The sequence below is a fragment of the Neophocaena asiaeorientalis genome, unplaced genomic scaffold, assembly GCF_003031525.2.
Source record: "Neophocaena asiaeorientalis asiaeorientalis breed wild unplaced genomic scaffold, Neophocaena_asiaeorientalis_V1.1 scaffold476, whole genome shotgun sequence".
NCBI lineage: Eukaryota > Metazoa > Chordata > Mammalia > Artiodactyla > Phocoenidae > Neophocaena > Neophocaena asiaeorientalis.
In genome coordinates, this window is record NW_020172178.1 from 7,786,363 (window position 1) to 7,798,669 (window position 12,307).

The window sequence follows — 12,307 nt, forward strand, 5'->3', positions numbered from 1 at the left end:
TGTGTATGGTGATGGATATTAACTGTTAACTAGACTGATTGTGGTGATCATTTTGCAGTATATACAAATATCAAATCATTATGTTGTACACCTGAAACTTACATAATGTTTTACGTCAATCATACCTCAGAAAAGGAAGGCTGCCACTGCCATCTCTTCGGACTCCTCCGTCGTTGAGTATCTGAATCCCAACCTTTTTAAGTCCTCCATAACAGTATTACTGTTTTATTCTGTTGATGACCATTTAGATTTATCTACGTATTTATCATTTTATTCTTCATTCCTTTTTGCATCTCAGACTTTCCATCGGAGGTCAAAACCTTGTTTGAATACATCATTTAGAATTTTCTTTAATAAGAGTCTGCTGGTGGCAAACTGTTTATCTGGAAAATGTCTTCATTTGCCCTCATTCTTGAAAGATAATCACTGAATATCTAATCGTAGATTTTTGTGTTCCTTCAGTACATTGAAGATAAGTACTTCATTGCCTTTTGACTTGCATTAGTATTGAGAAGCCAGATTCATTTTTTTTAAATTTATTTTAGTTATTTATTTTTGGCTGTGTTGGGTCTTCATTGCTGCACACGAGCTTTCCCCTAGTTGCGGCGAGCTGGGGCTACTCTTAGTTGGGTGTGCGATCCACTGAAAGTACCTAAAAGCAACAGCAGTCCAGTAGCACTGAGCACCCACTAGTACCCTGATTTTGTCTCTAATATCATTCCCCACTGAAAGGAATCAGGGTTCGTTGAAAAATGGCTGATTCCAAGTCTGGGGCAGGGAAGGTACAAACAAGCCTGGGGGGACATCTTACTGTGTCAGAAATCAAGGAAACAAAAATAAATGAGGCCATGCCAAAAAATACACAGCAGCTAGTCCAAGTATCACACAGTGGTTAAAATTATGCACCTGAACATAAAGAAGAGTATGGGGGCTTCCGTGGTGGCGCAGTGGTTAAGAACCCGCCTGCCGAGGCAGGGATGCAGCAATGAAGGCCCAACGCAGCCATAAATAAATAAATAAAATCTTTAAAAAAAGAGAAGAAAGTATGATTTTAGTAGATTAAAACACACTGACATCAATGAAACACATAATGATATTCAAAAAAGAGAAAGCCAAAAAAACATTTAGTTTTCACCATTTGAGGGAAACTGGTAACTGAAAGGCAAAGAATTAAGCTTACCCTCACTTTCCAGTAGGAGCTGTATGTCAAGATAACCAAATAGCTCTATTTGGCAAGAAATAGCTCTGCTTTTACAAGAACGCCAGGTTAAACGTTGAAATCTCTAGAGAAACTATTGACTCAGGCAAGGATTATCAAGTGGTGTCTAATGCTTTAATGGAAATAGGAGCGTGATTTAAACCCCGTTTATTGTTCCCATGGTTTTCAGCTGCTGTAAACCGTACTTTAATGTAAATCTTTTGTTGTTCACACTTTTGAACCTTTCCTTAAGCTGGAATCAAGGAAGGGAAGTACTGATCAAAGGCCACGCGTTTTCAAGAACCCTTTAGATGTGCTGTCCAGAGAGGTTGCACCATGAGCACTTCTGCCCAGGGCGCAGGAGGTGCCTGTCTGTCCCATTGCACCTTTCTAGTACTGAGGCCATTTAAATGCTTAAGTCATTCGTTAAGTGGAAAATAGTATTTCCTGTTTTTATTTTTTTAACGTTGAGGCTGAATGTAGTCTTCAGGCCCTGTTCGTTCAAAGATTTCTCTGAGTTAGTCCTTTCTTTTAACATTTTCGGTCTGGAAGGTAGAAGTGTTAAATGAAGAGACCAGTTTTTTTAGGTGACTAATGAATCATGAACTTTGTTTCTTGAGGCCGTTCTCCTTGTTTTAGGAAAGAAAGGCCTAGGGAGAAGTCAAAGTTATAATGAAACAACTAGGGCCTAACGTTAACTGGAGACCCTGGGGCAGAAATTTAGAAATGCTAAGTGTTAGACCATTTGGGAAAGAAGTTGTTACATTATTGTTCGGAGAACTTAACTGAATTTTTAAAAATTGGCTTTTGAGTGGCAGTTAAAATTTTATATGTCTTGCCCTCCTTTTGTGCAAATACAATACTTCAACCTCATTCAAAGCAGTTTATTTTCTGATACAATTGAAAGTCTCGCCATACAAGTGATCATTTTTTACTGCTTAAAAATGAATTAGCATCTGTTTAGAGGAACTTTACCTCTTGCCCATTAATTGAAGAATAAAAATGGAATGTGAGAAGTTACCATAGTGCCTGTTCTAATTCTCGTGGCTTCAGAAACTCAGCTTTCATCAGTCTTGTTTCTGCCACGTTTGATTCTGTGTCTTCTCTTGACTGCCCACAATAATGGAAGGAAACTTTCATCTTGGTGAGGCACGTGCCAGTTCACAGCAGATATTTACTGACCACCTGGGTTGTCTGGAGCGTGGGGAGGTAGTCAGGACAGTGACAGTGACCAGAGGTGGCCCTTGCTCTTAGGGAGGCCGCAGACCCAGACCCAGACCCAGACCCTTTTTCTGGCGGTAGCTGGGGAGCAGAGGTGCCGTGGATGCTGCTCTTGGGAACAACTGAGAGCTGGTCTCATGTCAGCCTGAGCCCAACCTCGAGCCACAGCCTGGCCCTAGGGTGCCCTCCTGTCCGCTCTCGTCAGGCCACAGACGAGGCTTTTACTCCAGGGTTGGTCTCAAGCCTCTGCCTGTCAGACCCTGCAAGCCCCTTCTGGGAAGAACCCAGGGAGTTGGTTTCAACTGGCAGCTGTAATCTTACGTTTAATGTCTAGCTCAGGCCTTCCCCAGACCTCACCTGGGTTTCTCCCGGCACCTTACGTCACACACAGACGCACACACTTTGCTTGCGTGCGCTTGCCCACCGTACAGGCCCTCCGGGCCTGGGTTTCTCCCACGCCCTGCTGGCTCTGCCTCCTCCAGTGTTTCCTGAGCCACCCTGGCTCAAGCCTGCCTTATCTTTTTTCCTAAATTGTGGTAAAATATACATAGCATAACATTTATCACTTTAACCATTCGCAAGTGTACAATTCAGTGGCATTAAATAGATTCACATTCAGTGTGCCCATCACCACTGTCTATTCATCGTCCCCAACAAAAGCTCTGTGCCTGTTAATACCTCCCTCTTCCCCGCCCCCAGCCCCTGGCACCTACCATTCTACTTCCTGTCTCTGTGACTTTGACTCCTCTAGGGACCTCCTATGAGTGGAATCATACAGAATTTTCTTCCTAATTTTTAAGGCTGCATAACATTCCATCGTGTGGATGGAGCACCTTTTATCTGTTCATCATGATGGACACTGGGGTTGCAGAACACATCACACACTGCTCTGTCTAAAGTGTCACCGAGGGCAGAGGCTGTTTTGGTGCCCAGTCTAGCATCTGCCGCGGATCCCCGAGACACAGGTTTGCTGAAGGAATGAAAAGCCCTCTGGGCCCGTCTGCCTGTCCTTCCCACATCCTTCCATTTTCTCAGAACTGTTATGGGGCTGGAACCCCTCCCAGGCTCACGGCTCCCTGCGCCTTAGGTTCTTCTTTGTGAAGTGAGGTTTGTTGCTAATAGTCAACACGAAAGCACTTTGGCGTGTCACGTGTGCTCTGTGTACTTTGTGTGGGTTTCCTACCTTCTCAGAACAAGGAAGGGGGTGAGGACTTGCTTTGGCTTTAAAGGTTTTCCAGCCTAACTGTGGCAAGAACAAAAATAAGCAAAGGTCTCCCAACAGCGCATTCGGGGCAGATTTTACACCGTCTACTCCGCTCGCCTCCGCTGGCCTTTCCTGGGATAAGCTTATCCACCCTTTTAAACCACTCACAGGACTCGCTCAGATCAACAGGGCAGCAGGCGCCTGTCCCTTTGACCTTGCTGTTGGCAAGCAGAAGTGCCCTGGCAACCTTTGAACACAGCTGAATGCTAGGTATCTTTGATCTGCCTAAGGAAGAAGTCTATTTTAAACTGTAAGCGAAGCCAAATTTTTTAGGTTAGATATCCTACCCAACAAAATGTACATCACCCATGCCCGTGTAGTTTCCGGTTAAGTGTTTGCTCTGCCAGCAGTGTCAGTGCCTTGCAGTTATGACACCACAACTCTCTGGGCTCAAGACACAACCTTCTTTTGTTTGTTTGTTTGTTTGTTTGCGGTACGCGGGCCTCCCACTGCTGTGGCCTCTCCCGCCGCGGAGCACAGGCTCCGGACGCGCAGGCTCAGCGGCCATGGCTCGCGGGCCCAGCCGCTCCGCAGCATGTGGGATCCTCCTGGACTGGGGCACGAACCCGCAACCCCTGCATCGGCAGGCGGACCCTCAACCACTGCGCCACCAGGGAAGCCCCCAGACACAACCTTCTTTTAATGAAAGAAACTGTAAAACTTCTTCACTAAAATATGAGCATACTTAATTTGCCCGTAAAATTGCCCGGGGAGATGAAAATTAAAGCCTTCAGCCGAATTTAGAAATGAAAATGTGAAAGTTTTATTCACCTACAAATGGCAGTTTGTTTTTAAATAAAAGCCCAAATAAAGTGACAGAGGAAGCAGAGAATAAAGAATAACTCCTTTCCAGCCTTCATCTTTGTGCAGTACAGAGATGCTTGTGTTTGCGTCCTTGACAGGTGGACGCACTGAGAGCTGTGGTCTGTCTGCCCGCTTTTGGTTCTGGAAGGAGCTCTGCACTGAGCGCAGAAGGGTGTCTTTCCTCCGAGTCAGCTCAAGCCCTTCAGAGCGGCAGGAAGGTTGTTATGGGAGAGTCCAGAAGCGTGGCTGGAGGGTGCCATGGGGGGCATGAGGGCTGGGCACAGACAGCAGTGGAGGGTGTGGTGGGAGCCTGGATGGGGGCTCTGCATGCAGGGGGTGGGATGTGTCGTTCTCCAGGTAAGGTTAGGTGGCGTACGCCTCTTGGTTATGTGCCACGGGGACGAGGTATAAAAAGTGGTGAGGGAGTTTTGCAGGATCAGAATTGGGTGTTACTGCTTGATTCGGCCCTTCATTCAGTCAGTTTGATGGAATGCCTGCTGTGTGCCAGGCACTGTCCTGAGGCTGACGGGGAAGAGACCTGTGGCCCAGAGAGGGGAGAGGAAGACTTCCCAGAGGGGTTAGTCCAAGCAGAGACCCCGTCAGTGGCTCTGCGGCACCCTCACACTGCAGCCCCAGGGTCGAGACCCTGCTCTTCAAGTGCTACAGTGTCCACTGCTTCCAGCACCTTCCCTATAATGGCTGGAGCGACGTGCGGTGGGATCCTCCTTCAGCGGCAGCTGCCCCCTCCTGAGCTCCCCACTCCATCGGTGACGTTTGTGCCTTCTAAAAGCCCTGGCGGTGGGGTGATCACAGACAGCCCCTTTACAGGCGAGGAAAGAAGAACCAGCCTGGAGTTACTGAGGGCGGGCGACCTCTCCCTGAGTAGGCAGTGAAGACTTATGCCCAAGCCAGTGATGGGGCTGCACGTGAGCCTCCTCCAGTGTGTTTGCTGAGTCCTTGTTTCATCCGTGAGGAAAGTACTCTGGCGGCTAATTGAACCTCGAGAGCTTAGATGAGCCTATTGATTCAGTGCAAACTTGCAGTAAAAATTTAAGGAGTCCGTAATGGATTCTTCAAGACGGGGAGTCAACATCCTGTAATTTGTTGGTTCAGTTTGTCATGCCTAGTTTAGGCTAATTTTGGTTTGTGTGTTTTTACATACTTGATCTCATTTATGCATCACCATAAATCTTTTGCATCATATTTCCTGGGTTCCCATCACAGCCCTTTCTCTGTTCTTAGCCTGTGCCTGAGAGGCAGCATTCACTAAGGGATTCTCTCTGCTGTAACTTAATCTACGTCTTTTTTTAAATTGTTACTTTTAATTTTCATCAAAGTATTGTGTGCTTATTTTAGCAATAGTGAACAATATAGAGAAGTTTCAGAAAGAAGAACTACCCATAACCATAACACTCCACGGTGACTGCTGTTGATATTTTGAGAGTGTTCCTTTTTATGATCATACTATTTCTGAAAAATTATACACTGCCCTTCTCACGTATATTTTTACTTTACAAATTCATAAATATTTTTGATGGATGTGTAATATTTCACTGTGTGGGATAATCCCTTTGACATTAAGGTTGTTTCTGGTATTTTAGAATCATAAATAAAAATGTGATGCTCTCAAAAAGAATAAAATACTTAAAATTAACATAGGAGGTGAAAGACTTGTATGCTGAAAACTACAAAACATTGCTGAAAGACATTAAAGAAGACACCAGTAAATGGAAAGCCAATGTGTGTTCATGGATTGGGAGACTTAATATCATTAAAACATCAGCACTGCCCAAAGAGATCTTCAGGTTCAATACAATCTCTGTCAAAATCCTAACAGTGTTTTTTTCCAGAGATAGAAAAATTCATCCTAAAATTCACATGGAATCTCCAGGGACCCTGGATAACCAAAGCAGTCTTGGAAATGAAGAACAAAATTCTTACATTTCCTGATTTCAAAACTTACTGCAAAACTGCAGTAATCGAATCAGTGTGGTACTGGCATAAAGACAAACACATACACCAATAGAGTAGAAGAGAGCCAAGAAATAAACTGTCACAGGTATGGTCAAATAGTTTTCAACAAGGGTGCCACCCACTCTGGGAAAAGGACAGTCTGTTCAACAAATGGCGCTGGAAAAAGTGGATATCCACATGCAAAAGAATGAACTTGGACCCTTATTTTACACCAAACACAAAAATTAACTCAAAGTGGATCAAAGACCTTATAGGAAAACATAGAGGAAAAGCTTCATGATGTTAGATTTATCAATGATTTTTTAGCTATGACACCAAAGCACAGGCACGAAAAGCAAAAGTAGATAAATTCGACCACATCAAAATTTAAAACTTCTGTGCAGCAAGGGACACAATCAACAAAGTGAAAAGGCAACCCACAAAATGGAAAGAACCATTCGGAGATCACCTATCTGATAAGGGATTAACGTCCAGAATTTATAAAGGACTCCTACAGGTCAACAAGAAAACAAGCCGTTTAAAAAAATGTGCAAAGGAGGACTTCCCTGGTGGCGCAGTGTTTAAGAATCCGCCTGCCAAATCCACCTGCCAATGCAGGGGACACGGGTTTGAGCCCTGGTCCGGGAAGATCCCACATGCCGCAGAGCAACTAAACCCGTGCGCCACAACTACTGAGCCTGCGCTCTAGAGCCCGCAAGCCGCAACTACCGAGCCCGCGTGCCTAGAGTCCGTGCTCCGCAGCAAGAGAAGCCACCACAGTGAGAAGCCAGCACACCTCAACGAAGAGTAGCCCCTGCTCGCCGCAACTAGAGAAAGCCCACAGGCAGCAATGAAGACCCAACGCAGCCAAAAATTAATTAATTAAAAATAATAATAATCCGCCTGCCAGTGCAGGGGACACGGATTTGATCCCTGGTCCGGGAAGATCCCACATGGCACAGAGCAACTAAGCCCATGAGCCACAACTCCTGAGCCCGTGTGCTGCAACTGCTGAAGCCCACGCACCTAGAGCCCATGCTCCACAACAAGAGAAGCCACCGCGATGAGAACCCCGTGCACCGCAACGAAGAGTAGCCCCTGCTCGCCGCAACTAGAGAAAGCCCGCGTGCAGCAACGAAGACCCAACGCAGCCAAAAAAAAAAAAAAGTGTGCAAGGACTTGAATAGACGTTTCTCCAAAGAAGATATACAAATGGACAGTAAGCACATGAAAACATGATTAACATCACTAATCATTAGGAAAATGCAAATCAAAACCGCAGTGAGATACCACTTAACACCCACTAGGATGGCTACTATCAAAAAACAGAAAATAGCAAGTGTTGGTGAGGATATGGAGAAATTGGAACCCTTGTGCACTGCTGGTGGGAATGTAAAATGATGCTGCCACTATGGAAAACAGCATGGCAGTTCCTCAAAAAACTAAAAATAGAATTACCATACTTTGCACTTTTGGGAATATACCCAAAAGAATTGGAAGCAGAGACTTAAATAGGTATTTATATATTCATATTACAGCAGCATTATTCACAATAGCCAAAAGGCAGAAATAGCCCAAGTGTCTATCAAGGCATGGATAGAACAAAATGTGGCATACCCCTATAATAGAATATTATCCAGCCTTAAAAAGGGAAGAAATTCTGACACATGCTACTACATGGCTGAACCTTAAGGACACTTACGCTGAGTGAAGTAATTCAGTCACGGAAGGACAAAAACTGCATGATTCCATTTATATCAGGTACCCAGAGTAGTCACATTCTTAGAGACAGAAAGTAGAATGGTGGTGGCCAGGGGCTGAGAGGAAGAGGATGGGGAGGAAGTGTTTAATGGGGACAGATTGCCTGTTTGGCAAGATGAAACGAGTTCTGAGGACGGATGGTGGTTATGGTAGCACAACAGTGTGAATGTACTTATGCCACTTAGAGCTGTACACTTAAAAATGATTAGGATGGTACATTTTATATTATGTATACTTTAGCACAGGTTTTTTTATTTTTTTTAATTAATTTATTTATTTTTGGCTGCGTTTGGGTCTTCATTGCTGCGCGTGGGCTTTCTCTACTTGCAGCGAGCGGGGGCTACTCTTCGTTGCGGTGCGCAGGCTTCTCATTGCGGTGGCTTCTCTTGTTGTGGAGCAGGGGCTCTAGGCGCACGGGCTCAGTAGTTGGGGCACACGGGCTTAGTTGCTCTGCGGCATGTGGATTCTTCCCAGACAAGGGCTCGAACCCGTGTCCCCTGCCTTGGCAGGCGGATTCTTAACCACTGCGCCACCAGGGAAGTCTCGGCACAGTTTTTTAAATAAATATTTTTTAAAATGTGATGCTTACTCGTGGCTACTACATTTTTGGAATGGACTCCCAAAAGTTAAATTACATAAACAAAGGATCTTTACATATTGCCAAATTATTCTCCAAAAGGATCAGAATAATTTATAGATTTGTTGGCAAGGTTACAACATGCCTTTACCAGTATTAATTATAATTTTTTAAATTATTGCTGATTTGATAGGTGAAGAAATACTTTTTTCATATAATTATTGAGCAGTTATAGTTCTTTTGTAAACTGAATCCTTTGAACACTGAGGTCTCAGTGTTTTTCTAATTAATCGCAGTATATTATTAACCTCCTGTAATTATAGCATTTATACTTCCTTTTGATTTTTGGAGGGAACATACAGAAATTTGTAAATTTTTTAATGTGAGGAATATCCCCTCAAGGTTTGTCCAGTGTTTTTTAATCATCCTTTTCTGGCTTGAGAATTGATATACTCACTTCCCTTTTCTTCTCAAAGCTGTGGGGATTTGTGGGGGGTATGATTTGACTTTTTCAAAATTTAACTGTGTTTGTTTTTTTATTTAACCCGTCTCAGATTTTATTTTGGTAAGACTTAAATTGACTTCTGCCCACATATAGCCAACCAGTTGTCTGAATAAGCTTCCCCTTTCCGTGGATTTGAGCTTCCTTCCTTATCCAAATATTACATTTGTACAACTACACTCACCGTTTTGGGAGCTGTTGCTGTCTGTTCCAAGACCTGTCTCTTAAGCCCACATCACAGTCTTTAGTTCATAAGCTTTATAGTTGGTAGGACCAGGCTTTCTCATGAGAAGTGTTCTCATTCTTCATGCTTTTAATTTTTCCAAGTGAACTTGAGAATTCTTTTGTCAGATACCCAGAAAAATAAGGAGACTCCTCTGGATTTTGAATGGAATTGCTTTAAAACTATAAATCAATCTGGGGAAGTGTTAACATCAGCTTATTTATAGTATGTATGCTTCCAGTCCCGAAACACACCTTATCTTTATTTGTGCAAGTCTTTTTTTTTTCCTCCATATTATTTATCTGCTTGCTTGCTTATTTATATTTTAGAGTATGTTTCATCAGTGATTTCCAGATCACAGACTTTGAGTCCTTTAAAGAACTACTTTATATGCATAAGGCTTCAAAACAGCATGGGGGAAAATCACTAATAAAGTTGAGATCCTTTGATCTGAGATCATTAGGGAAAATACATCAACAAGTGTCTTCACTTTTTCTTTGACTTTAACCTGTATATTTTATACAAAGAGTCTAGGAGTCTTTCCGTGTTATTTCTGCATTCCACTCAACAGCACAATCTTAGGACAGGCACATTTCCCCATCTCATCTCATATGAAGTATTAAACTGTTTGAGAACAGGTCCCTCTCTTTTTAAAGTAAGATCTACAGCAAGCATCTGCTTCCTGACCCCTCACAAAGCCCCCTGCAAGCCTCGATCCTTAATGCTGAGTTCATCTGGCACCACTTACTGGGTGAGGAGGTGATAGTTCTGGGAGAGCCATCCTTGCGCATCTGATGCACCCAGAGGGTCAGCAGCCGGAATCTCAATTCACAATACCTGACTCGGAACACAGGCTGTGCAGACAGCAGAGGAGCCAGGCAGGTGGGAGGCCCATCACGTGACACCCACTCCCCATTGCTTGTTATCATTTAATTCATGGCCAGCTTTGGAATCCAGCAGCTTCCTTCAGCTCTGCGGACGGGGGCAGGGGTAGGATTTGGTTTGCTTTCATTTATTTTCTTAATGGCTATTGATACACATAGTAAAATCTACCTTCTTACTAATGTAGGGGAACTTAATAAGCACCCCTGAACGACTGTAGCAGTTCATTTGCTCATTGAAATGTGTGGACTGCCAGCCCACAGATGTACTGCTAACCCCAGTCCATTTCAGGTGTTTCTTACTGTCGTGATGAGTAATTTTTTTCAGTTCTGCCTGGCAAAGAGGTTTTTCTCATAGCTTATTCATTTTCATTTGGAGCTAGTAATAGCACTTCTTTTTGTAGGGAATCATCTCTCCAGCACACATGTACACCCCCTCCCCAGGCCAGGATACTCCAATTCAGAAATGATGTCCTTCTTCTTCAGCTTTTCACATTAACCTTTTTTGAAGATAGGAAATTAAGATCTGAATAATAGCTTTTAATACTAGCCCCATTTAAAAACAAAAAGTGAAATATCTTTTTTTAATTAAAAAATTTAATTTAAACAAAACGTAAAAAATTAAAGTGGTATGTTGACATCTTTAAGGTACAAAAATAAACACTTGCATTCTATCTTATGACTTGAACTTTCACAGCCAGGTGGTATAAATAACTTTAACTTACAGCACTTTCTACCTATTAAATTTAAAGAAGCTTTCATTTTTCATATAATTTTTAACTGAATTTTTCCAATAAAAAAATTAGATCCCGAGAAAAACCAGTGTTTGAAGATTATTAATTCATAACTTGGTAGTAGGAAAGGTTGAACAAGAGTCCAAACTGATGAATTGGGATTGTGTAATATTTGGATAGCCAATTTGCTTTAAAAAAAAAAACAAAACTAGGTTGCCAAAATACTAAATATGATACAGATATTTAAAGTAGTTAGAATAGAAAATAGGAGGTGGCCAGGTGGGTATAAGGTACCAGTGAATTTGGGGTACCAGTTAGAGAAATGCTAAAATTTAAAGTTCATGTAGACACACATGCACACTTTTTTTTTTTTTTTTTGGTGGCTCTCAGAATCATGTGTTATAGTCTGGCCAGGGTTGTGGCCTCAGTCCTGCCCCTTAAGAAATGGGATCTTTGCCTAAAAGTTATTGAGAAATGAAGACTGCAGAAAGCCAAAAAATGTCCAGGCTTTTCATGAACACTGACAGCCAAACAGAATGCTCTTTCCATTTGCAGTTTTTTTAGTGTCATTTTAAGTTGCAGCTTCCGGCCAATCAGCGAGCCCCGTGCCTGCTGACATCACGAACCAGCCAGTTCCCTCCAGCTGCAGAGAGCTTCAGTTTGTCTTTTTTTTTTAAACTAAAATGGAGGCTGGTTTCTTGCCTTAAGGAGTACATTGCCTTTCCCGCTGAAGTCTAGATGTTGACATGTAATAAAGCGGGCAGCAGGATGGTGGTGGATGCGGCCAACTCCAATGGGCCTTTCCAGCCCGTGGCCCTTCTCCATATTCGAGGTAAGTTATTGTGTGTTTCACTGAAACGGAACCTTCTGTGGTTAGTTAATAAATGGCTATTGTGCTTCAGATAAGAAAAGCAGGAAGTCCTTTCTAGCAGAATTCACCCCGTTTTGCGGCAGACCTAACCAGAGGAGGCTGGGTGTGTCACTGCAATTTGGCATTTTACGAACTACTTACAGAATTTGAGTCTTGAGGGAGGCCTTGCATGCATAGTTCAAAGCTGGTTTTTCTGCTTTCTGCTCGCTCTCCCATCCCCCTTTCAGAGCCGTGCTGATGTCAAAGGATGTGAAGTCACTGCCCGGGGAAGGCATTGGGCGGGGGGTAGGAAGGAGAGGCGGGCGGCACGCCTGGCCA

General features: G+C 43.3%; 1 protein-coding gene across 5 annotated transcripts in view; it reads left to right on the forward strand.

Moving 5' to 3' along the window:
* The window catches only part of PPP2R5C (protein phosphatase 2 regulatory subunit B'gamma), a 128,135-nt gene that overhangs the window by 22,040 nt on the left and 93,788 nt on the right, over positions 1-12,307 (forward strand). The window contains exon 1 of one of the 5 annotated variants that reach the window (XM_024759880.1): positions 11,325-11,950. The exons of 2 other annotated variants lie outside the window; for them this stretch is intronic. In XM_024759880.1, the coding sequence (XP_024615648.1) occupies positions 11,857-11,950 (94 nt within the window). In that variant the 5' untranslated portion in view covers positions 11,325-11,856. Of the gene's footprint in view, positions 1-11,324; positions 11,951-12,307 lie in introns of those variants that run through there. 2 more of the 5 variants (XM_024759919.1, XM_024759943.1) reach the window with 2 other exon arrangements.